At 38.4% G+C, this 27730-nt stretch overlaps 1 protein-coding gene across 6 annotated transcripts in view; it reads right to left on the bottom strand.

Moving 5' to 3' along the window:
- The window catches only part of ACSM1 (acyl-CoA synthetase medium chain family member 1), a 57519-nt gene that overhangs the window by 23998 nt on the left and 5791 nt on the right, over positions 1 to 27730 (bottom strand). The window contains exons 2-3 of one of the 6 annotated variants that reach the window (XM_055409605.2): positions 25496 to 25552; positions 20038 to 20241 (exon numbers count right to left, since the gene is read on the bottom strand). In XM_055409605.2, the coding sequence (XP_055265580.2) occupies positions 20038 to 20229 (192 nt within the window). In that variant the 5' untranslated portion in view covers positions 20230 to 20241; positions 25496 to 25552. Of the gene's footprint in view, positions 1 to 20037; positions 20311 to 25495; positions 25553 to 27730 lie in introns of all 6 variants that reach the window. The other 5 variants (XM_055409601.2, XM_055409604.2, XM_055409603.2 and 2 more) reach the window with 5 other exon arrangements.

Consider the following 27730-nt stretch of genomic DNA (forward strand, 5'->3'; position numbering starts at 1 on the left):
GGATAAACCGAGGGACACAAAAGCTGTGATATGAAGGAAACAACAATATAACAATAGTAAGTCATATTTATCTATAATTACTTTAAATGTAACGAATGAAAAGAGAGAGAGAAAGAGAAGTCGCTCAGTCGTGTCCGACTCTTTTCGACCCCATGGACTGTAGCCTATCAGGCTCCTCCGTCCACGGGATTCTCCAGGCAAGAGTACTGGAGTGGGGTGCCATTGCCTTCTCTGAATGAATGAAATGCCCCAGTCAAAAGCTCGAGGTTGGTAAATTAGATTAAAAAACAACAGAATTCAATTGAATACTGTTGAAAAAATTGTTATTTCTAGGTAATGGAATATGATAAAACCAATCAAAAATGCTTTCAGAATGTTTCTGCAGTAAAAATCATACAATACAATATCAATTTAGAAAAGTAAAATCATATTTACATCGAGTCTGAAGTTCTGTAATAGTGTCCATCCATTTATTCATTAATTTACTATATATCTGCTAAGTTCTCATTATTTCTTGGGTACTGTTCTTAAAACAACATGATACAATGGTGTACAAGACATCCATCTGCACATGTAAATGAATGGTTTTAAGTGTTTATGGATAATTTTCATTTTCTTGTTTAAGTCAAATCTTTAATTTTACCTAAGTAAAATGATTTTTTAAGTTTTTTTAAAATTTCCAAAAGAAAACATGTTTGGAGTAAAAGTTCAGGCAACACACAATTTTACTAACAGAAAAATTTCTTCAAATTCCTTATCACAATTTCTGTCCCTTAATGTCAACACTGAAAATTGCTTGATGTATAATCTTCCAGCAATTCTTCCCACATAAGTGCAAACCTGATTGTATCAGCTTTGCCTCATATACTTGGAACAATAGAGTATGGCTCACCTGATACAAGATTTATATACATACATGCATACACACATACCTTTATAAATTTATATGTATATATATATACACATATATATATGGAAAAATCGGTGCTAAAAAAATCCACTCTTGTCCATTGGATTAAGGAATGTTAGCAAATATAAATGACTAGTTGTGCATTCTCTGTATAAGGGGAACAGAGTATGTAACATTTCTGTAAGATTTTATAAAATAATAGAATTTCTGGGGTATCAAAGTGAAAATAATAGTTTTAATTCAGACAGAAATTCAGACTGAATTCTAGCAACTTGAAGATCTTGATTAAACAGTTGTGGGTTTTTGTGCTCAGAATTAATCTGACAATATGATATTAAGATTAGCATGTTATCAAGAAGATAAAACACAGCCTTTAAACTTTATATGAGATTTAAAGCTTTATGCAGTGAGATTTGAAGCCAAGGGAAACTGAGAAATAAATTTTTAAAAAACCTACTAACTCAGCAATAAAAATTAATGAAAAAGAAATACACAAAGCAATATAGATGAATCTGAAAAACACACTGAGTAGAAGAAACCAGACACAAAAGAGTACATCCTATATTATTCCATTTCTATGACATCCTAAGGAAAAGAAATATAATGCTAGTGACAGCAAATCAGTGGCTACCTGGGGCTCTAGGTAGGGGTGGGTGGATATTGATTAGAAAAAGACAAAAGGAAATGGTGGTGATAGAAATGTTCTAAAACTTATTAAAATCTCATTTAAAATGTTTGAATTGTATTATAGGCAAATTATAGATTAAAAGAGTTGATTTAAATAAATAAAAACTTACTCCTTGTTAATCTCTAACTAGAATATAATTTGAATAGGAAAATTGGAAAGGTAGACCAATTACTCATGTGATTGATGAATGATATGATTCTTTCTGAATGTTAAAACACATGAGTTTACTGACTATAAAAAGACTTGCCTCAGTTTTAATTAGAATAAAATAAAAGTTGAATTTCTATAAATTAATGATAGAATATGATAGATTTCATAGAACTTGACTCCTAATTCACATAGACAACCCATTTCCCCAACAATGATATACTTTACATTTTCTTCCATTGCCTTTGGAATGTTTACTAACCACCAGAAATTTCAAAAGTTTGAGTATGTGGTTTGACCACAATGGAATTAAGCTAGAAATCATTACAAGAGGAGATGCTCATCTCAACTATCAGGAAACTAGCCAATAAAAAGGCAAATAAAAATAGTTTGACCTAATGGTAATGAAATATGCCATATCAAAATTTGTATCAGTTCAGTTCAGTTCAGTCACTCAGTCGTGTCCGACTCTCCGCGACCCCATGAATCACAGCACGCCAGGCCTCCCTGTCCATCACCAACTCCCAGAGTTCACTCAAACTCATGTCCACAGAGTCGGTGATGCCATCCAGCCATCTCATTCTCTGTCGTCCCCTTCTCCTCCCGCCCCCAACCTTTCCCAATATAATGTACTCCAAAAGAGTGTTCTTAGTGGGAAATTTATATTTTTAATGTATATTAGAAAAGAGAAAGGCTGAAAGGTAAGGGCATAATCTTCCAACTCAATAAGCTAAAAAATGAAAAAAAGGAATAGAAAATTAAATCAAGGGAATGTACATGAAAAGAAATAAAGATAAGTGTAAGTATCAATGAAATGGAAAGAAAATACACAATACAGAATACCAGTAAAACAAAAACTGGTTTTGAAAAGATTAATGAAATTGGTAGATTCTTAGGAAGACTTGTCAAGGAAAAAAGACAATAAAAATATTAAAAATAACTAGGAATAAAAAGTGTACATTATTACAATACTTATAAGACATTAATATTAATAACCTCACATCTATTTTAAAAAGTTAAATCCATTACCAAAAGCTTTCCTACAATGAAAATCCCAGATTTTATGTCAAAATATTTTGATATGCATGTTGGTGTGTTAAGATTTTGACTTGAAAAACTGCTACATTTTGTTTAAGAAAACAGTGATTATTATATTTCAATCCTATCTCAATAAAACAACAAAAATTAGTGATAACTTTTAAATTTCTTATCAAAGCACTTTGAAGAGCATCTGGTGTAAAGCAAATGTATTGAATGAATAAAGTTAAAAAAATTCTGGAATATAAATAAAGAATAATGAGGAATTCCAGGGTTAAATTAAATCTAAAGATGACCACAGTCACCAGTAGGCCAACTCCCACTCCAGGTACCCCCTGTTGGGCACATGAACCTATCCCAGGATCCAGGTTGACCCACCAGTGTACCAAGATCAGCCCTGGAACGCACTAGGTCACATGGCTAACAATATCAGGAACCAGCCTTGCTCACCAGTTGGCAACCACTACATGTTACAGGCAATGTCAGCCAACAAGTCTAGGAGCCAACCTTGCCTACCAGTGTACTCACAGTAGTTCGCCATGCCTTAACTGAAGAACCCACGTGGCCCACAGAGGGGGAACCATAGAACATATAACTCTAGTGACCTGACCAGAGGGGAGTGTGCTGCTGAACCCATAGGAGGTTTCCTACATTAGGTCACTGCACCAAGAGCAGAAACCATTTGTAAACCTAGGCAGAAGTTTAAAAGGCAAAAGCAATAAAATCATCTATATCCACAATAAGTGGTTAAGAGATATGTAAAAGAAAAATATGTAAAATATGTCATAAAAACCAACAAACATGGGGGGAACAGTAAAAATGCAGGGTGGTTAGAAAGCATCTCACTTGAAGGGATCATCAACTTTATGTATATTGATAACCACAAGCCAAAAACTTGCAATAGGCACACACACAGAAAAGAGAAAAACATTCAAACATAACACATCAAATCATCATCAAATCATAAGGGAAGAGAACAAAAAAAAAAGAAGGGACAAAAAAGACATTACAAAAACAAGCAGAAAACAACAAAATGTCAATAAGCACATACCTAGCAAAACTTACTTTCAATATAAATGGATTAATATGCCAATCATCTGGCATAGAGTAGCTAAATGGATTCAAAAAAAAGCGAAAACAAAAACACAAGACTGATTATCTCCTGCCTACAAGAAGACTCACATCAGATTTAAAGTCACACACAGACTGACAGTAAGGGGATGGAAAATGCTTTCTACATAAATGCAAGTGAAAAATAAATCTGGGATAACAATACACATATCCGGCAAAATAGACTTTAAAACAAAGTGTGTAACAAGAGACAAACAAGAGACAAAGAAGAGACATCATTTCATAATGATGAAGGAATTGATCCAACAAGAGGATAAACACATATGCACCTAACATTCAGTTCAGTTCAGTTCAGTCGCTCAGTCATGTCCGACTCTTTGCGACCCCATGAATCACAGCACGCCAGGCCTCCCTGTCCATCACCAACTCCGGAGTTCACTCAAACTCATGTCCATCGAGTCGGTGATGCCATCCAGCCATCTCATCCTCTGTTGTCCCCTTCTCCTCCCACCCCTAGTCCCTCCCAGCATCAGAGTCTTTTCCAGTGAGTCAACTCTTCGTATGAGGTGGCCAAAGTATTGGAGTTTCAGCTTTAGCATCAATCCTTCCAATGAACACCCAGGATTGATCTCCTTTAGAATGGACTGGTTGGATCTCCTTGCAGTCCAAGGGACTCTCAAGAGTCTTCAACACCACAATTCAAAAGCATCAATTCTTCAACGCTCAGCTTTCTTCACAGTCCAACTCTCACATTCATACATGACCACTGGAAAAACCGTCGCCTTGACTAGACGGACCTTTGTTGGCAAAGTAATGTCTCTGCTTTTTAATATGCTATCTAGGTTGGTCATAACTTTCCTTCCAAGAAGTAAGCGTCTTTTAATTTCATGGCTGCAATCAGCATCTGCAGTGATTTTGGAGCCCCAAAAAAATAAAGTCTGACGCTGTTTCCCCATCTATTTGCCATGAAGTGATGGGACCAATGCCATGATCTTACATAAGAGTATGTAATTCATGAAGCAAATACAATAGACCCTTCAGCCACACAACTTTTGAACTCTATGGGTCCTGTTGCATTTCTATACACTAATAACAAACTCTCAGAAAGGCAAATTAAGAAAACAATATTATTTACAACTGCATCAGAAAGAAGAAGACCTCTAGGAATAAATCTAACCAAAGAGGTAAAAGACTTGTATCTTGAAAACTGTGGCATATTGATGAAAGAAATTGATGACAACAAAAACAAATAGAAAGATACTGTGAACATGGATTGGAAGAATTACCATTGTTAAAATGACCAGACTCCCCCCAGAATCCATAGATTTAATGCAATTCTTATCAAAACACCAGAACTTAAATAAAAAATCATAAAATTTTCCAGATAGCCAAACAATCTTGAAAAAAAAAGAACAAAGCTGTAAGTTTCATACTCTATGATTTAAAAGCATACTACAAAGCCATAGTAATCAAGACAGTATGACACTGGCACAAAAACAGACACATAGATCAATGGAACAGGATAGAGTCCAGAAACAAAACCACACTTACTTGGTCAATTAATCCACAGCAAAAGAGACAAAACCATGGAATGCAGAAAAGACAATCTGTTCAATACATGGTTTGAAAAAACAGAACTGTTATGTGCAACAGAATCAAACTACAGCAACTTCTCATGCAATATACAAAAATAAATAGCATGAAGGTGAAGTCGCTCAGTCGTGTCTGACTCTTTGCGACCCCACGGACTGTAGCCTACCAGGCTCCTCTGTTCATGGGATTTTCCAGGCAATAGTACTGGAGTGGATTGCCATTTCCTTCTCTAGGGTATCTTCCCAACTCAGGGATTGAACCCAGGTCTCCTGCATTGTAGACAGACGCTTTACTGTCTGAGCCACCAGGGAAGTCAAGTAGCATGAAACTAAGACTTAAATATAAGGCCTGAAACCAGAAAAGTCCTAGAAGAAAGCACAGAACAGTATGCTCTGACACTGATCTGAGTAATATTTATTTGACTATACTTAGGCTCAGGGCAACAAAAGAAAAACTAAATAAATGGGATTATATCAAAATAAAAACCTTTTGCACATTGAAAGAAACCTTTAACAAAGCAGATGGACAGCCTATTGAAAGGGAAAAGACATTTGCCAAAGATAAATCTGAAAATATTGATATCTAAAATATACAAAGGGCTTATACAACTCAACAACAAAAAATAAAATAATTAAAAATGGGCAAATGACTTGAATAGACATTTTTAAAGAAAACATACAGATGATCAATAGATACATAAAAAGATGCTCCACATCAGTAATCATCTAGGAAATGAAAATCAAAAGCACAATGAAATATCAACTCACACCTGTCAGAATGGATATTATCAGAAAACAACAAATAACAAGTGTTGGCAAGGATGAGGAGAAAAAGGGACCCTCATGTACTGTTGATGGGAATGTAAATTTGTGCAATCACTATGGAAAACAGTATGGAAGTTTCTCAAAAAGTTAAATAGAACTACTGTAGTATCTAGCAGTTATATTTCTGAGTGTTATCTGAAGAAAAAAAAACACTAATTTGAAAAGATATGTACATTACAACACTGTTAACAATAACCAAAATAAAGGAGTCACCCAGAAGTCCATCCAGAGATGAATGGACAAATACATATATATATATATATATTCCTGGGTTCAATCCCTGGCTCAGGAAGATCCCCTGGAGAAGGGAACAGCTACTCATTCCAGTATTCTGGCCTAGAGACTCCCATGGACAGAGGAGCTTGGTGGGCTATGGTGCATAGGTTCACAAAGATCAGACATGACTCAAGTGACTTAGCTCATGTGCATATGTAGATATAGATATATAGATGATATAGAAATAGATAGATATAGTTGTTATCTAGTCACTAAGTTATGTCCAATTCTTTGAGACCCTATGGACATGCCAGGCTTTTCTGTCCTCCCGTATCTCCCAGAGTTTGCTCAAATTTATGTCCACTGAGTTGGTGATGCTATCAGATCATCTCATTCTCTGCCACTCCCTTCTCCTTTTGCCTTCAATCTTTCCCAGCATCAGGGTCTTTTCCATGAGTGCATCAGATAGCCAAAGTATTGTAACTTCAGCTTCAGCATCAGTCCTTTCAATGAATATTCAGGGTTGATTTCCTTTAAAATTGACTGGTTTGATCTCCTTGCAGCCAAAGAGACTCTCAAGAGTCTTCACCAGCACCACAATTCAAAAGCACCAGTTCTTTGGTACTCAGCCTTCTTTATGATCCAACCCTCACATCCATACATAACTCCTGGAAAAACCATAGCTCTGACTATGTGTACTTTCTTGGCACAGTCATGTCTCTGCTTTTTAATATGCTGTCTAAATTTGCCATAGCTTTTCTTCCACAGAGCAAACATCTTTTAATTTCATGGCTTCAGTCACTGTCCACAGTGATATTGGAGTCCAAGAAAGTAAAATCTGTCACCGCTTCCAATTTTCCCCCTTCTATGTGGCATGAATTGATGGCACAGGATGCCACAATCTTAGTTTTTTAATGTTGAGTTTCAAGCTAACTTTCTCACTCTCCTCTTTCACCGTCATCAAGAGGTTCTTGAGTTCCTCTTCACTTCTGTAATTAGAATGGTGTCATCTTCATATCTGAGGTTGTTGCTATTTCTCCCAGCAATCTTAATTCCAGCTTGTAATACATCCAGCCCAGCATTTCACATGATGTATTCTGCATAGAAGTTAGATAAATAGGGTGCCAATATAAGCAGGGTGTCATACTCCTTTCCCAGTTTTGAACCAGTCAGTTGTTCCATGCCCAGTTCTAACTGCTGTTTCCTGTACTGCATACAGGTTTCTCAGGAGACAGGTCAGGTAGTCTAGTACTCCAATCTCTTTAAGAATTTTTCACAGTTTGTTGTGATACACGTAGTGAAAGGTGTTAGCATAGTCAATAAAGCAGAAGTAGGTATTTTTCCAATATTCCCTTGATTTTTTCCATGATCCAATAAGTGAACTGAAAGTCACTCAGTCATGTCTGACACTTTGCGACACCAGAAACTGTAGCCAGCCAGGCTCCTCTATCATGGAATTCTCCAGGCAAGAATACTGGAGTGGGTAGCTGTTCCCTTCTCCAGGGTATCTTTCCAACCCAGGGATCGAATCCAGGTCTCCCTCATTGCAGGGGAATTCTTTACCATCTAAGCCACCAGGGAAGCCCGTCACTGGATTCCATGATCCAATGAATGTTGGCAATTTGACCTCCGGTTCCTCTGCCTTTTCTAAACCTAGCTATATATCTGGAAGTTCTCAGTTCATGTACTACTGAAGCCTAGCTTGAAGGCTTTGAGCATAAACTTGCTAGCATGTGAAATGAGCACAAGCGTATGGTAGTCTAAACATTTATTGACATTGCCTTTGTTTTGGGTTTGGAATGAAAACTGATCTTTTCCAGTCCTGTGGCTATTGCTGAGTTTTCAAATTTGCTGATATATTGAGTGCAGCTCTTTAACAGCATCATCTTTTAGGATTTGAAATAGTGCAGTTGAAATTCCATCACCTCCACTAGCTTTGTTCAAAGTAATGCTTCCTAAAGCATAGTTGACTTCATATTCCAGGATATCTGGCTCTAGTTGAGTGACCACACGCCATCATGGTTATCCAGGTCATTAAGATCTTTTTCATATAGTTCTTCTGTGTATTTTTGCCATCTCTTCTTAATCTTTTATGCTTCTGTTAGGTCCATACTGTTCCTCTCCTTTATCATGTCTATCCTTGCATGGAATTTTCCCTTCATATCTCCAATTTTCTTGAAGAGATAGATCTCTAGTCTTTCCCATTCTATTATTTTCTTTCAATTCTTGGCATTGTCCGTCTAAGAAGACCTTCTTATCTCTTCATGTTATTCTCTGGAACTCTATGTTCAGTTGGGTATATCTTTCCCTTTCTCCTTTGCCTTTCACTTCTCTTCTCAGTTACTTGTAAGGCTTCCTTAGACTACCACTTTGCTTTTTTGCACTTCTTTTTCTTTGGGATGGTTTTGTCACTGCCTCTATGCAATGTTGCAAACCTCCATCCATAGCTCTTCAAGCCCTCTGTCTACCATATCTAATCCCTTGATTCTATTCATCACCACCACTGTGTAATCCTAAGGGATTTGACTTAGGTCATACCTGAATGGCCTAATGGTTTTCAATAATTTCTTTAATTTAAGCCTGAATTTTGAAATAAAGAGCCATGGTCTGTGCCACAATCAGCTCCAGGTCTTGTTTTTACTGACTGTATAGAGTTTCTCCATCTCTGGATGCAAAGAACATATTCATGCTGATTTTGGTATTGGCCACCTGGTAATGTCCATGTGTAGAATAGTCTCTTGGGTTGTTTTGAAAACGGTGCTTGCTAGATTGTAGCATGTTTTCTTGACAAATTCTCTTAAAATTTGCCTAGCTTCATTTTGTACTACAGGCCAAACTTGCCTGTTATTCTGGGATACGCACACACACACACTCACACATGGAATATCACTCACCTATAAAAAATAATGAAATCTTGACATTTTTGAAAACTAGATATCTAGGGTGTCTTACAGTAGTCAGAGAAATTAAATACCATATGATTTCACTTACTTGTGGAATCTTAAAAAAACAAGTAACTGGTCAAAAAATAGCAAACTTAAAAAACTCACCGATGAAGAAAACAAACTGATAGTTGCCAGTAAGGGGGGACGAATGAAATACTTGAAGGGGGTTAAGAGGCACAAACTTCTAGCTATAAGATAAATGAGTCACAGGGATGAAATTGCAGAATAGAGAATATAGTCTATTACATTGTAATAGCTATGTATTGTGACAGGTTGTAACTAGTCTTATCATGGAGATCATTTTGTAATGTATGAAAATGTTAAATCACCTATGTTGCACAGCTGAAACTGATATAGTATTGTAAGTCATCTATACTTCAATATAATTTCTAATATAAGAATAGACTTTAATTCTTTATATAAAACAGGATTTATTTTTTAAAAATTCACAGCAATTAAATTTTCTGTAGGTAGATTATGGCAAACTATTTATTTTAAATATTGCTACATATCAGATTGATTGTAATTTAATATACAAAGAAGGTGGTTTAAGTATAATTTAAAATCATAAGTGCTGTGTTATGCTTTTGTAAATTGTTGACAATAAGTATGCAATGAGTATGCCCCTTACAGACTCATCAAATGATCAATATGTGATGTGTTATGTCAAACTAGGAGACATAGTCATGGAGTATCAATTTCACATACATTAACTAATCGACTGATATACAGACTTTAAACAAATTTATAAAAGAAGATTAAAGTTCTGGAAGTTAAACTTTTTGCATTGTTTAATTTGGAAATAATATGTATTAAACCAGTAATATTTAAATAAGCTGAGACAATCATGGTTTTATCCTAGAAGTTGTAAACTCAGAGCCTATAGAAACTAAACAAATTACAAATGAGACAAGTCTGCCAGATTCTTCTGGGGCAAACTGAAGAGCCAAGTGTTTCCCAAGGAGGCAGTAACCATTAGTTCTATGATTGCTGCCATATAGGAATGAAGGCTTTGTATTGTTAAAAAAAAAAAAATGAACAGAACTTCAATTAAATAGAGTTAAGAAACCAGGTTTTGGGCTTCCCAGGTGGCACTAGTGGTAAAGAACCCGCCTACCAATACAGGAGACATGAGATGTGGGTTCCATCCCTGGGTCAAGAAGATATCCCTGCAGGAGGGCATGGCAACCGACTCCAGTATTCTTGCCTGGAGAATCCTTGGACAGAGGAGCCTGGTAAGCTACAGTCCACAGGGTCACAAAGAGTCGGACAAGACTGAAGTGATCTAGCATACACACAGGTAGAAGACGAGACAGGGGAGCTCTCACATGCTGCAGTGAAAGTCCAAAAGAGAGTCCAAAAGGGAAAAGAAAGACTCTTCTTTCTTCACAAGGATTCAGGGGAAGCCATGGGCTCTTTTTTGCTATAACCCTCCTAATATCCTTTTCCTCTCTAAAAAAGAATTTTTCTTCCCTTGCTGTATGGGGGCTTGCACGCAGAATTAAATTCAAGAGCCAGAAAACATGGACCTATTGGATAAAAAAAAAAAACAAAACTAGGCAAACATGACCATGGTATATTAAGAAATTTAGAAAGCTCTTTAACAATTTATTTGGGGAGATATTATAGGACAAAGAGTCAAATGTTATGTGGCAATGACATTCAGCTGTTGCTTTCTTAAACATTGTGGTTAATAGATATTTGAGTATATTTATTGAGCAATGTGCTTAGTCACTCAGTCATATCTTTGCATCAGGAGTTAGTAGGAAGAATTTGCTCCTGTCATGATTTTCCCCAAACAAACAGAAATCAATGTCATAGATGTTGTATTCTTCTCTCCTGAGACAAGATGTGGAGAGTCATACTATCAAAATAGGAATGATGGAGAAGTGTATGTTGTTTACTTTTCTATCTGAATATGTGATTTTGGACATGAATGTGACCTCCCATGAATAGATTTGGGAGGCTGCTCTGGCAATCAGTTGGAATGTAATATGAGCTGTAACATAGAGCTGTAACACTGATCTGTCCGAGAGCTATAACACTGTCTGTCTGAGAACCAAGAGGTAAAACATGGTCTGTCTGAGAGCCGAGAGCTGTCACACAGATTGTCCAAGAGCTGTGATGTGCTGAGGGATTTAATGTCTGTTTCTTCAAATTTTTGTTGTGACGAGACAGAACCTAGGAAATTACCCATTACCCTGACAAAAGTAAATTGCTTTGTCAAGTGAGCTAATGAAAGACTGGAAATTTTATCCCTGTTATAAATGTTCCTTTGATAACAGGTTGTGTGAGTTTCTGTGCCCTTAAATGTTCTATATTTATTTTCTTTGTGACCTTTGTTAAATGAATAGGTATTGTTTCAGTGATCTGTGATCCTGTGTTTTAAAATCTTTTTTATATTTCTAACAAATTTCCCCGAATCAAAATATAACTACACTTTTTAGGCTCTAACTGACTCTGGGATGGATGCTTCAAATAAACTTCTCTGAGGAACCTCAGAGATGAATGTTAAGCTAGCTTCTTTGGTATTTTTGACTGAAAAACATTGTCAAGTGATTAAAAACGAACTTTAGGCTACAATGTATAGGTAAATATCACTAATACAGATATTCCAAAATTTTTATGGAATCCCTTACATCTGATATGTCCTGATATAATGTTATCAGTCATAATTCTAGTGATTATACTAAAATGTTGTATGTTACATAAATACCCGTTTCTTATTACACTGTACTCAAATCTTTAACCATGCAGAAGGGCCATGGCACAATCAGTAGAGAAATTTAGAAACTGATTTTAGAAGGAGTGATTCCCTTCTGGATAATCCCTTTTAAACTGCATAGTGACAGAAGGACCAATTTTACTGGGCAAATTGTTAAGGAAATTTGGCTGATTATGCAACATTCCATTGTGCCTGTCACCCCTAGTCTTCTGGGTTAGTGGGGAAACAAATGGAACAATTAAAACTCAATTGGCTAAAATAACAGATGCTTCTTCCTTGGCCTGAGGTTCTTCCATTGGTTCTCCTCAGGATCAGATCCACTTCTTTTGGCAAACATCATCGTCTCCCTTACACAGAGACTGACGAGAGTGGATAAAGGACTATATGATCCTGTATTACTTAAAGGAGACATATTATTGCAAGTGTGTAACCAAAGTATTGACAAGGCATTCTAAACTTGTTTCTGAAACTTACCACAGTAAACTATCCTCAAATGAAGATCATATGTCCCATGACGTACAACCAGGATATTAGGTATATAGAAAAACGTATCACTTAAAGGACTCCCTCCGACCTAGATGGAAGGGCCCTTATCAGGTACTTTTAACAAGCTAATGTGTGGCAAAACTGAAAGGAATTGACTCTTGGATTCATATTTCCAATTAAAAGGCGCTCCTGCACCAGGCTGGAGCAGTTTTCCGCTGACCTCAAACTCACATTAAAGCAAAGCTCTGATAATAAGAACACAGCAACACCAGGATGAGAAGGCAACATCAGAAGTCTGAGCTGAGATACCAGGCCTGAACCCAAGTGATTGTTCATAACATTTTCTTCGTGGTGTCTTGGACTCTTGCACATGAATCAGATGTTTTTTTCTATCATGGGCAGAATCTTATGCAAATTTGAGAAATCAGTCAAATTGTTGGGTTTGTGGTCAATCACCTGCATCCACTACCTCTGGTAGGAGAAGGAAATGGCAACCCACTCCAGTACTCTTGTCTGGAAACTTCCATGGATGGAGGAGCCTGGTGGGCTACCGTCTAAGGGGTTGCACAGAGTTGGACACAACTGAAGTGACTTGGCGGCAGCAGCAGTACCTCTGGTTTACCTGCATGGGTTTCTCCCCTCCAAGGCTCTGACTGGATGGCTCTTAGAAAGTTTATATATTTTAGAAGAAAGGAATTATAGTTCTGTCTGGGCTAGTACTGATGTCACTAGATGGGACCTACCTACCTAGTCAAACAAACATACTTATTCTAAACCTGGCCATAAATATGAATTTTCCCTTAAGTTTACTCTAATTGAACAACAGGTTAAATTCCTGTTTAAAAAAAAAAAAGTAAACTCCAGACTATTAGGAAGAATGCTTCCTCAGTTATGGGATGGATTTATCTGGCTAATACCAGGCTATGATCATCTAAGCCTAAGCCCCACCCCTACCCCCCATCCTGGGAACAATTAAATTACATCAAAGATAATCAACCTAATAACACTAAAAAATTAGGCTAAGTGTCTTATGAAAACTGCCAATATACCACTTCTCATAAAGACAGTGGTTAGCATGGAACAGATTGGGTCAGAGACCAGAAATATACTGGCTGGTACCCAATGGGACTCAATGGCTTTGTGGGTCCATTCTATGGCCTTGGCTTCTGCTGAGATGGCTAGGAAGGTGAACTTTAGGATTCCCTTGGGCTCAAGGCTACTTTTGTACAAACAAACTTAGATGTGACTCCAGCAAATTTACCATCAATATGAGCCTGATGGACTAAGATATCTGTACTTCACTGATATGATAAATTCACAGCTATTTTTGGGCCTTCAATAAGATTGGAAAATATTATTTCTCACATTAAAGCCTGGACAAAACTCACTCAAAAGGCCTTAATGATAGCAACCAGGCTAATTCTGAGGTCTCTATGATATGAAAAGCTAAATTGCAAAATCATATGGCCCTTGATATCCTTACAGCATCTCAAGCGGGCAACTGTGCTATAATTCAAACTAAATGTTGTGTTTATATACCACAATCTTCTAATGTTACACATTTAAAGACTCATATGAAAAATCAGATTGCTGCCTTAGATGATCCACTTCCTAGATTTGGTGATCTTTTAGAAAGATGATTTGGTTCTGAGAGAGTAACAGGTAGGAAGTCTAGAAGCCCCAAATGGAAGAAATAGGCTGCAAGTGTCAGATATTTTTTTCTCTCTCTCTTAAGTGGCAGGAGGAAACAAACTGCAAGTTGTTAGATTTTTTTCCCTTCTCTATACCAATTTAAAAGGAGGTTTCTTTTAAAATTCTGTGTTGCCATGATGACACCTGGTTCCACCTGAACTTAACTTTTCTCAAAGTTAACCTTAGGTTTCTCAAACCCTTAACTAACTAATGCGTTTTTCTTATGGAAATGTTTTTCTTAAGCTATGTTAATGAACTATGTGTTTACCCAGACTCTTTCTTCAAGTTGGTTCCACCTAAGACTCAAAAAAATGTGTATGTTTTACTCATGCAAATAATCTCTTAAGCTACGTTAATGAGACTATGTCTTTGCTTAGAAAACTGCCTTTCAAGATTCACATCAATCGTTTTATGGCCCAGGACAATTCACTTTGTGCCAATGTTATTTCAAAAAACATGTTGTGGGTGAGAGGCCTGGTGACAGTCTTTGAGTTTTGAGACATCTCCTTTCTCTAATTAGCAGACTGCTGGTAGCTATATAACATCTGGCTAAAGACTAGCAGGGGGGCACCCTTTCTGCCCTCTTCTGATGTCTATGTCAGGAGCTTTCTCTATCTCTTTTATACTTTAACGAAACTTTATTACACAAAAGCTCTGAGTGATCAAGCTTCATCACTGGCCCCTGGATTGAATTCCTCTCTTTTGGAGGCCAAGAATCCCGGTGTCTTTTATGGCTCAGCAGCAACCTTTCAGTTCTGGAAGCTCATGGCTTAAGTCTCTACTGGTAACTTTAACATTATTAGCTGTATTGCTTGTAATTTGTTTATTTTATAAGATTGTTGTCTCTTGTGTTGCACGATGTATAACCAGGCCCCTGGTCAAATTAAAGATAGATATATATCTTGAAGAAATAGATCACATTTATAACTTAGAATAATTGTAATAGTATGATTCTAGGTATGAGAAGAAACAACAAGGGAAATATCTCCTGGACCCTATTCGGTTAGAAGATAGAAGATCCAGATCCATCAATGGGCCTAGTCTGGAAATTGACACCTGTAGTGACATATCAATAAAGAACTTTCACCTGATCTGAGATGGGCCTCCAAGCACCATGGGACCAAAAGGAAACAATGGTCATGAAATGTCTCCCAATAAGGTTTAACTTCTGACCACAGGGAGGGAGTGTAAAATGAAATATTTTCTTCTCTGTGGTCTTCTAGTAAACAAGCCTTTTCCAAATGCAAATTTATGAGCCCCAGTGAAACAAAGCCATCTATTTGAAAGCCATCAGATACTTCCTTCCTGGTAAGCGCTGAGGAGCTGGGGGATGTGAGAGGCAGCCATCTGTCACGTTTCACCATCTCTTGTGGTAAACAAGAAATTTGCATGTTAACAATAAAGAAAACAGGATTGGCCCCAGAGAGCTAGATGCATATGAAAGAAATGATTTCAGCAAGCCTGGACACATAGAAGATTACTAAATCTCTTCATGTGAGAGATTTAGTTTTTTCTTAATTAACAGTAATTGTTTCATATTCAAACTTATGCAAATTTATTCAGACCTATGCAAACTTGTATATAGCCTGGCTCCTCCCCTGCTTCTTTGAAGTGAGCTCTTTCAGGGTCACCTGAGATTCTGTCTCCTGGGCTCGAGTCCTAACATTCCCACCAAATAAAACCTAGCTACCAACTTTTAGGTTGTGTGTATTTTTTTAGTTGACAATATAAAACCCAACAAAGATGGGGCATTCCTTGGGCAAATATTTACATGGTGATAATCTCCAGGGGTTGATGTGTGAACTAACAAGGAATTTATGAAGATAAATGCAGAATAAAAACTATGACATTTCCAGCCCATCTTGTGATTCAAAAGATGTTAACCAGATTTTTGATCTGGGCAGTGATGAAAGTCAGTTTGTAGCCTGAGAGCAGAGATGTTTTGACATCATCATCTCATGAGACCAGGTTAAAGTGTGGCTTATAGAATCACAGAGCCTGAACCCAAATCCTGCTCCTCCACTTATTAGATAGGCAAATTCTGTAGGTTTTTGAACAATTGTAACCTCAGTTTCCTCATCTCAAAAATGGGGAGGATTAAAGTGTCCATCTTATCAGAATAATGAGACGCCAGCTCTGGTGGCGGTGGAAGTAAGAAATAGATTTAAGGACTAGATCTGATAGATAGAGTGCCTGATGAACTCTGGACGGAGGTTCGTGACATTGTACAGGAGACAGGGACCAAGACCATCCCCATGGAAAAGAAATGCAAAAAAGCAAAATGGCTGTCTGAGGAGGGCTTACAAATAGCTGTGAAAAGAAGAGAAGTGAAAAGCAAAGGAGAAAAGGAAAGTTATAAGCATCTGAATGCAGAGTTCCAAAGAATAGCAAGGAGAGATAAGAAAGCCTTCCTCAGCGATCAATGCAAAGAAATAGAGGAAAACAACAGAACAGGAAATACAAGAGATCTTTTCAAGAAAATTAGGGATATCAAGGGAATATTTCATGCAAAGATGGGCTTGATCCTTTACAGAAATGGTATGGACCTAACAGAAGCAGAAGATATTAAGAAGAGGTGGCAAGAATACACAGAAGAACTGTACAAAAAAGATCTTCACGACCAAGATAATCATGATGGCATGATCACTCACCTGGAGCCAGACATCTTGGAATGTGAAGTCAAGTGGGCCTTAGAGAGCATCACTAGGAACAAAGCTAGTGGAGGTGATGGAATTCCAATCGAGCTCTTTCAAATCCTGAAAGATGATGCTGTGAAAGTGCTGCACCCTATATGTCAGCAAATTTGGAAAACTCAGCAGTGGCCACAGGACTGGAAGAGGTCAGTCTTCATTCCAATCCCAAAGAAAGGCAATGCCAAAGAATGCTCAAACTACCACACAATTGCACTCATTTCACATGCTAGTAAAGTCATGCTCAAAATTCTCCAAGCCAGGCTTCAGCAATATGTGAACCGTAAACTTCCAGATGTTCAAGCAGGTTTTAGAAAAGGCAGAGGCACCAGAGATCAAATTGCCAACATCCGCTGGATCATGGAGAAAGCAAGAGAGTTCCAAGAAAACATCTATTTCTGCTTCATTGACTATGCCAAAGCCTTTGACTGTGTGGATCACAATCAACTGTGCAACATTCTGAAAGAGATGGGAATCCCAGACCACCTGACCTGCCTCTTGAGAAACCTGTATGCAGGTCAGGAAGCAACAGTTAGAACTGGACATGGAACAACAGACTGGTTCCAAATAGGAAAAGGAGTACATCAAGGTTGTATATTGTCACCCTGCCTATTTAACTTATATGCAGAGTACATCATGAGAAACGCTGAGCTGGAGGAAGCACAAACTGGAATCAAGATTGCCGGGAGAAATATCAATAACCTCAGATAATAAGATGACACCACCTTTATGGCAGAAAGTGAAGAGGAACTCAAAAGCCTCCTGATGAAAGTGAAAGAGGAGAGTGAAAAGGTTGGCTTGAACCTCAACATTCAGAAAACGAAGATCATGGCATCTGATCCCATCACTTCATGGGAAATAGATGGGGAAACAGTGGAAGCAGTGGCAGACTTTATTTTCTTGGGCTCCAAAATCACTGCAGATGCTGATTGCAGCCATGAAAATAAAGACGCTTACTCTTTGGAAGGAAAGTTATGACCAACCTAGATAGCATATTAAAAAGCAGAGACATACTTTGCCAACCAAAGTCCGTCTAGTCAAGGCTATGGTTTTTCTCGTGGTCATGTATGGATGTGAGAGTTGGACTGTGAAGAAAGCTGATCACCGAAGAATTGATGCTTTTGAAGTGTGGTGCTGGAGAAGACTCTTGAGAGTCCCTTGGACTGCAAGGAGTTCCAACCAGTCCATTCTAAAGGAGATCAATCCTGGGTGTTCATTGGAAGGACTGATGCTAAAGCTGAAACTGCAATACTTTGGCCACCTCATGCGACGAGTTGACTCACTGGAAAAGAGTCTGATGCTGGGAGGGATTGGGGGTGGGAGGAGACAGGGACGACAGAGAATGAGATGGCTGGATGGCATCACTGACTCGATGGACATGAGTTTGAGTGAACTCTGGGAGTTGGTGATGGACAGGGAGGCCTGGTGTGCTGTGACTCATGGGGTCGCAAAGAGTCAGACACGACTGAGCGACTGAACTGAACTGATCAGAATAATAAGCACAAAGTGCTTGGCATGGCACATAAACAGAAAGGGCTCTCCAAAAGTGAGGGCTCAATTTTCCTTGGAGTTTTCTGGAAATTCAGAAAAAGGAAAAAGATGGAGGTAGGATAAAAGTCCCCATAAAAGGCATATAAGTTCTGAATACTAACATATTGAGAGGGTTAATAGTCATAAAGGAAGGCCAGAGCTCCCCAGGCAACAGGAGGAAATAAACTGCAAGTGGCAGACTTTTTTTCTCTTCTAATCCTGTGTTGTCATGAGGATACTTGGCTCTGTCTGAAGGTAACCTTGAGCTGCTAATGGCTCAGCAAACCAATGCATTTTTCTTATGGAAATGGTTTTCTTAAGCTATGTTAATGAAACCATGTATTTGCTTGGAAATCTGATTTCTTCAAGATTCATGTCAATTGTTCTACGGCTAGAGATGACGCCCCTTTTGTCATTCTCTCTCAAAATGCATGTTGTGGGAGAAGAGCCTTAATTCTCTCAGTAACTCTCTCAGTAACTATAACTCTCTCAGTCTTGAGGCATTTCTTTTATCAGATTAGCAGCTTGCTAATGGGTATATAATGCCTTGCTAAAAGGCCTGGAGTGCTGTGGTTCATGGAGTCGCAAAGAGTTGGACACGACTGAGCGACTGAACTGAACTGAAAAACTAGCAAGGGGGCATCTTTTTTGCCTTTTTATGATGTTGATGCCAGAAGCTTTCTCTGTCTCTTTTATACTTTAATAAAACTTTGCTACACAGAAAGTTCTGAGTGATCAAGCCTCATCTCCAGCCCCGGATTGAAATCCTCTCCTCCGGGGATCACGAATCCCGGCAACACTCACAGTAGCCTTAACCTTTCAGTATGAACGTATGCTCGTGGTAAGTTAAAAATACATCAACTCTTTGACTCCATATCAGGTGAATTCTTTCTTCTGAACAAATACAATGTTGCATATTTTTGCAGAGACCACTGGGATGGGTTTCTCTGGATATACCCTAAAGCCAAGTTCAAGTAGGTAGTTAATAGGGAGGACTCCAGCTATACCTGCCATTCTCATAGGAAGATGGATGACATGATTTAGTTACATGTGTCAGATGTTCATGTACACAATCAAGGTTACACCCTCCCTCTGGGTGTAACCTAAAGTCAAGCCTACACTTTATGAGATGAATTCTAGTTAGACTCACAGTCTCATTAGTTGAAGATGAGAATTCAAACCAACATCAACTTGCTCACCTATGATTAGAACTTGACACTTGGTAATGATTATCTGACTGAGTACCAGATACTTTCACCTGCTATCTTGTTCCTTAAATGAGATTATCCCCATTTCACAGATAAAGCCACTGGGGCTTAGAGAATAGAGGAAATGTCCAGGCTGAGAACTGAACCCCCAAACATAAGCTTTTCCCATGAAAATTGTAAGCTTAGTCAGAAGCCCTTTTAGTTCTGTGCCCCTCTTTCTATTAGGAGAAAGCGGTGAATCCTGTTCTCGCACCCAACACAGAGACCTCCTTACCTTCTCCATTTGAGTCCAGTGGTCCAGTACATCACTTGCAAAGTTAAATTCCTCAGGTCTGTCGTAGTCATTCCATCTTAGGGTTCCAGGTCCTGATAGAGATGGGCCGCACAGGTGCTGAGGGGCACGGTGGAAGCCAGGGAAGGACATGTGGATGCCCCAGAGGACCGGAAACTTCATCAGCCTTTGCATAGTGGAGCAGTCCTCAGGAAACAGACACAGAATTCTCAGGTCACTGTCTGCCTCGAGAAGAGATGGCCAATATGTTGGTCACTGGAGTAGAAATTACAAAAAATGAAGATACATTGCTGGCTAATTACTAGAGTAATAGCTTTGTTTCAGTTCACTGGACTTTGGAAGGCACAACTAACAGCTCACTGAAATCTGAAGGCAAAGCTAAACTGACTTAGCTTGGAATTTCTCTTCCCAAATGAAGAATCACAAGGCAAAAATTATGAGGAGGGGCTACAGCTACTAGATGAGGTAGGCACATATTCCTGAGGGTCTTTTCCTTCTCTTTTAACCCCTAGGGATGGAGGCCATGTGGCCACCCTTTTTTGGTAGAAACAGTATTTTCAAAGTCCTGTATGTCATGCTATCCTTGCTCTGGAAACATCTCTTCCTACTGAGCCCAAATATGTGGTTCTCATGAAAATTTTCATAGTTTTAGATGATCCCACCACATCCAAATTTGATTGGTTGATCATTTCCCATGATATATATATATATATAAATATATATATTTAAATACAAACTGGGCTAATCATAATCCCTCTCCAAAATTGTGTGTGTGTGTTACCAAAACCTTAGTGGAAGCCATGAAATACATACTTTGGAAATTGTCAGTGGCTATAATTCCTGAATGTGGAGGTAACTGCTCTGCATAAGAAGAAAACTTGGACATTTTCAGAGACATGGAAATAAGGGGTAGAGAGAATCTTAGAGGCATGCAAGTCTCTGGTTCATAACTATTGCTCCTGAGGCATGTCTGCATCTCTACCCCTCTCTTGTTAATATCCTGTCCTGAATTCTATGGACCAACAATTTTTCCTGTCTGAGATTGCATTTCTGTCACTTGATATTATAAGAATATTGACAAATATGCACCACCACACTCAGACAGAGGAGGCTAATATCACAGCACTCTCCTTACTAAACAGGGTTCTGGCCTCAAGGTCTTCCCCAGGACAGCATTCAGACACCTATTACCAATCCATCATTTGACCTATGAAATAGAAATTTTTTGCCACTCCAGATCCAACAAATGCTTCTAACATGGGGATAGAATGCTCATTTACTAGGATGCTTTTTGAAGTTTGATGGTGGAAATTGGCTTAAGCAAGAACTTCTGTTCTATGAGCAGAAAGCCACTTCACAAATAGCTTTGAGGTTTAAGCAGTTTATCCCTGCAAATAATTATGCCCTTCCCCCTCAGTTACAGCAACAAGATAATACAGTTTGATGATAGAGCCACAAAAGAAATCAATAAAACATAATAACTCTATTTTCAATCTGTTTAGACTTGTCATAACCTAACCCCAGTTAATTTTGGTGCTGCCCTCAGAACCCTGCTACTGTCTGCAGAGAAGAGTATTGACTTAAAAAATAGTCACAAACTAAAAGTTGAGAATTATGTTTTATTCAGTGGGAATTTTTAGGACTTCAATCCCAGGAGACAGCATCTCAAGTGACTCTGAGAGAATTGCTCCAAGGAAGTGAGAGGAGGAACCAGGTTAAAGTTTTGCAATAAAGGATAGATAGACTGAACATCAGACGGTTATTGTTAATTAAAGGAAGCAAGGTAAAGTTCACCTTCAGTCACTTGCCAAATCTTCTGAATGCCAAATAAACTTAGTTTAACATTCCTCTCTGAGATGTCTCAGAGGTTTTTCTTCAAAGCATCCCAGAGTCAGCAGGAAGCTAAAGTAAGCTTTAGTTAGATTTTGATATTTGAGATGTTTGTTAGAAATGTCAACAAAGATTTAAAACACAACAGGATCATAGGTCACTGAAACAATGCTTATTTACTTTAACCAAAGTAAACGATAAATCACATTCCAGTTTTGTATTAGCTTACTTAGCCAAATCCATTTAGTTAACTTCAATCTAAATTTAGTGAACCTTGACTATGCATAAAACTTTTTACTCCTCAAGGTTCCTTTTCACAGTCTCTCATCACTGTCTGTATCTAGTCTCATTTTTTATACAAATAAAATCAACAAGCTCATTCCTTCTTTTTACTCAATAAAATGCAATTTTATTCCTCATATCTTCTTTACTGAAAACACACATTTTATTTCCTATTGTATACTAAAATGTTACTGTATTATTTCTAATAGCTTTAACTACATATTTCAATTAGAAATTTCAACTCTTAAAACCTTAATTTTTAGTAAAAGATAAGAAGTAAGTAATTATGAACTGTTTTTTACATTGGCATTCTATAGATTGGTGAGCATAAACAGCAGTGATAACTTCTAAAAGCACTTGTTTTCTTATAGAAAACATGTTGGGGTGACATCAAGCATTTTCATTAATATTCCTAAATACTTTTAGTTTTTCTCTTTAGTAATTTATATCTCAGTATCTCATTAATGAAATTACCTAGTTATTCAATAAACTTTTATCATTTAACTTAAATTAGCCCAACTTTAGAATTTTAAGTTACCAAATATCTGGAAAGATTATTTTAAATAGATTTTTCTAAAATAGAAAAGAGTTTACCTCAAAGCTCTTATCTCATTTACATTTATTTTAAAGTTTCATTGTATCAATAAAATATAAATCAATGGTGGTGGTTTAGTCGCTCAGTCATGTCTGATTCTAGTGACCCCATGGGCTGTAGCCCAGCAGGTTCCTCTGTCCATGTGATTCTCCAGGCCAGAATACTGGAGTGGGTTGCCAATTCATTCTCCAGGGGATATTCCTGACCCAGGAATCTAACCAAGGTCTCCTGCATTGCAGGCAGATTCCTTACAAAATGAGATGGTAGGAAACTCCAAATCTGCCTGTGAATCTGCCTGCAATGCAGGAGACCTGGGTTCGATCCCTGGATTGGGACAATCCCCTGGAGAAGGGAAAGGCTACCCACTCCAGTATTCTGGCCTGGAGAATTCCATGGGTCCATGGGGTCACAAAGAGTTGGACACGACTCAGTGACTTTCAATTTCACTTGTTGTCTAGTTCCCCTACTTCTTTCCTTATTTGGGGTTCCCTTGTGGCTCAGCTGGTAAATTAATAGTGACTCAAATCATAGATATGCAAGAGCCTTCCTCATAAGAGAGTGGGGAAGGATGTAACCTAAATTTTGAGAAAGTGAAAGTTGCTCAGTTGACTCTTTGAAACCCCATGGACTATGCAGTCTGTGGAATATTAGAGGTCAGAATACTGGAGTGGGTAGCCTTCCACTTCTCCAGGGGATCTTCCCAACCTAGGGACTGAACCCAGGTTTCCTACACTGCAGGTAGATTCTTTACCAACTGAGCCACAAGGGAAGCCCAAGAATACTGGAGTAGATAGCCTATCCCTTTTCCAGGGGATCTTCCCAACCAAGGAATTGAATGGGGTCTCCTGCATTGCAGGTGGATTCTTTACCAACTGAGCTATCAGGGAAGCCCAAATTTGGAGAATTTACTCTCAAAAACAGTACTGTATCATGTTACTCAATCAGTCATGGCCAATTCTTTGCAATTCCATGGACTGTAGCTCACCAGGCTTCTCTGTCCATGAAATTCCCCAGGAAAGAATACTGGAAGGGGTAGCCATTTCCTTCTCCAGGGTATCTTTCCACCCAGGGACTGAACCTGGTCTCCTGCATTTCAGGCAGATTCTTTACTGTTTGAGTCACCAGAAAAAACAGAAAAATAGCAAAGGCCATGTCAGGGGATTGTGTAATTTTTTCAGTTCCACTCACCACAGCGAAGATTTGAAACAGTGGACCAGCGTTACAGCTCAGTTAAAGCTCAGTTTTATTTGGCAAGCAAAGGAAAATACATCCTTGAGGCATTAGGGCAGGCAGACCCAAAAGAAGAGAGGCTCAATTTTGGCTCCTCTTTTTATGTTTCTTTTCCTCTCCCTGAATGTGCCCTATGTAAGTTGGGCTAGCCAGGAGGGCTGTTGGTTTCACCCGAGGTTCTCACGCTGGTCCTCAGATTTTCTTTTGTTCCGTTTTTGTGGAATTTTTTCCTTTCTTTGTCTTTTAACCACCACCATTTTGGACTCCTTTTTCCTAATCTAACTACCTAACAGGCCAAGTTTTTAAAAACATGAACAAACAAAACACACCAACACAGAATGTCCTAGGAATAATAGGTAGAACATTTACATCTCAAAAACCAAGTTTCCCCCTGAAGGCCTTTGCTTGAAGTCTGAAAAGATACTTTTACTAAGCTAGCTTTTAACCTTAATGTAACTTAACTGTGTAAGCAATGAAAGAACCTCCTCAATTTTTAGGATGAGATTTCCTTCAGTTTCCACTTAAGTAAATATTTATAATTTTTGTATGTACATTTACCCAACTGGGGTGTTAGCTGGAGACTGGCAATCTGTTGTTCCTTTTCTTTTATTTTGAAACCTTTATTTTCCCTATTGAAGTCAGTTTGTTGAGATAAAATTGCTAGTGATGATTGTGTGCTGGGCCAGCATGTGCTTCTTGGGAGTGTAACTTCTCTGATTTAGGCCCAGAGTTGTTTCAGCTCCATCTTACATGTCTCCAGTCTCCCATTGGAGTGTAAGATTTCCACAGGTGCTCAGGTCACAGAATGGCCAGCTCTTACGTGCATCCTTGGTTGAGCAGTTTGTTAATTACATGACTGGGTTTCCCTATAGGGATAAGGTGGGCTGTATGAGGTCTCTCCTGTACCACTTCGGCTGGTTCCTCAGTCCCCTGAGAAAGCCATTGCCAGTCAGGAGGAAAGAGTCCCTTCTTAGGAGCTCAGAAGCTCTCATAAGATTTCAGTTTTATTTCAAATAGCTCTATTAAGGTAGCCAATAAAAGGAAAAATGACAGGTCCATCTTCCCCCTAATAATCCCATCCCACCTTACTCAGTATTTAAGCTATGTCTCCTTCCCAGTCTCTAACTGAGGATACCAACCACTCAGTATCCAAATTGAGTCTTCCTAGTACCTTTTACACTCAGGATAACCTTCTCAAACAAAATCTTCGCAGTGCATTTTACACCGAAGATAACCCACTAAGCACCTAAATTGAGTAAAATCTTCCCAAACTTTTGACTGAGGATAACCCACTCAATGTCTAGACTGAGCAACCCAGGTACCTCTTCTTGAAACCAAGTTTCAAGGATAACCTCTTCTCCCACCGAATAAAACTTAGGGTTCATCAACCAATAAACAGGAGATCCTAGAACCAGGAGACACTCATTCAAACGTATCTGAATTCCTCAAGAAAGTGGGTGGGCACAAGGGGCCTCTGCTGCTACCAAGGCTCTGGATACTCACAGGGTTCAGGTGGAGAAGAAGAATTTGGTCAGGGTCCCTTCTTTGTGGTCACCATAACTGTCAACATAAAAAAAAAAACTATTCACAACCTAAAAGTCAACAGTTATGTTCTATTTGGCGGGAAAATTTAAGACTGATTCCAGGAGCAGTTCCCTCAGGGTCACTTGAGATGCTGTCTCCTGGGCAGAAATGCTAAAATTTTCCACCAAATAAAACATTACACTCGACTTTTAGGTTATGACTATTTTTTAAGTCAACGAAAGAATAGATATATGAAAGGTTCATCTTGCAGAGTTTGTCAGTGTGGATCCTTGGGCCATGTGAACTAAAGTATGTCCCCTTCCTTTTTGGTGTCTGTCAGTCGACAATACTTGTTGAGTCCTGTCCCCGGGCCACAGGTGCGAGAAGCAACAGGTACCACAAAGGCAGAGCCCAGAACTAACGTCACCTCAGAAGTGAACTGAACCCCTTTTGTTGCCAAAACATGAAACAAATGTTGCCAAAAGCCCCCCTGTTATCACCATCAGGCTTCCTGACCCATATTAGCCAAAAATGCATACCCTAGTGCTCACCATATAGTGCCCTACCCAATTACCTAATGCCAACCTACATATTGGGGAACCAAGAAAAATTGCCTCTTAATGGCACAGTAAATTACATGATCTCTTTCGCTGTTCCTTGTGGCACTCAGTCAGAATTTGGATCTAAGGGACTCCTGCTGCATATACCTTTCTGTGGTCACCTTATCCCCTGTCCTCCTATGTCTCTACCTCCATCAGATGTCCCAGCCCATGGCTTTCTCCCATAATCATAAACCTGAAAAGGAAAAAAACTCCAAAAATTGTAAAGAATCCCCTTCTAACTCCTCCAGTCTCTTGCAGGGGGTGGCGGGGGCAGGGGTGGGGGGTTGGGGAGGGAAGAAATTTCCCCCATTCCTTCAAGTTCCCTTACACCTTCAGATTCTTCTGACCGAACAAAGACCCCATCTCCCCAAAGGAACAATCCCTGCTAGGACAATATTTTATCAGTCAGTTTGCTCCTGTCATCAGAACCAATTTGAGCACTATTTGATCTATATTTTAGCTCTGAAATTATGACTGCAAAAAGGAGGATGGCATTTTTGACACAAGATGGCCATGATATTCTTTAGATTCTGGATAAAACTTGTTAAAATGAAATTTTTTTGAAATTTTAAGATTTGTTCTTTTTGCACATGCAATTAGACAAAACTGGCTTGTTGAAACACGTTTCTTTTTGGAGCTCCAATCCTGAGAGAAGCAAAAACACGCCTAGGAAAAATTCTGAAGTGAACTCTTACCATGTCCTTGAGATACAAAGCCCGCTCTGCCTGAGATGTCAGCCTTATGTTAATTAGTAGAACTTCAAGCCAAGGGAAAAAGAGGCAAAGAGACATTTTAAATCTTAAGAAGAAAACTGTGAAATCTATGTCTGTTTGGATATATATGTATGTCTCAGTGTGTGTCTCTGTCTTTGGGTAATATTGCTAAGGTTAATTTGTAAATGAGCTCTAATTCAATTGGACTAAAGAAAAGTAAGCACTTACACATCAAACAGCTCTAAATAAAAGAGAAATGGTTCACATGAACTGGGGAAAAGTTCACTATTAACTGGTATTAATATTTGTTAACCTAATTAACATAGGCATATCTTAAGAACAGCATCACTGATTCAGTGAACATGAACTTGGGCAAACTCCAGGAGATGAAGGACAGGGAGGCCTGGTGTGCTGCAGTCAATGGGGTTGCAAAGAGTCGGACATGACTGAGCAACTGAACAACAACTACATCTTAAGAACACACTGTGAAGAAACTTTTAAGAAAATGCAAATAAGAGCTTTGGGTGATTTATGTTTTCCAATCTACAGAATTCTGTTATAAAGGACAGTTCATGGTTGCTGAAGGAAAGTAGGATGAGTGTTTTTAATAAAAAAAAGGTAAAGGTATAAGGAATGGAATTCCATTTTATTAAGGGAAAGGAAATAAGTTTGATTTATAGGTGACAAGTATACGTTTTGACTTATAGGTTCTCTGAATGGACGAATAAAGTGATGATAATAGAAAGTGAAAAAAAGATTTGTGGGACACGGACCCCAAGAAAAGAGTTTTGTGCATGGTACAAGTTTCTTAAGACATTAAATTGCCTTTGAAATCTTTTATTATTACTTTAGCTAAGTGAATAACTTTTCTTTCACAGTGAGTAAGCTGGTACCAAACT

Source organism: Moschus berezovskii, chromosome 27 (genome assembly GCF_049115385.1).
Source record: "Moschus berezovskii isolate FMDL1 chromosome 27, NW_MosBer_1.0, whole genome shotgun sequence".
Lineage (NCBI taxonomy): Eukaryota > Metazoa > Chordata > Mammalia > Artiodactyla > Moschidae > Moschus > Moschus berezovskii.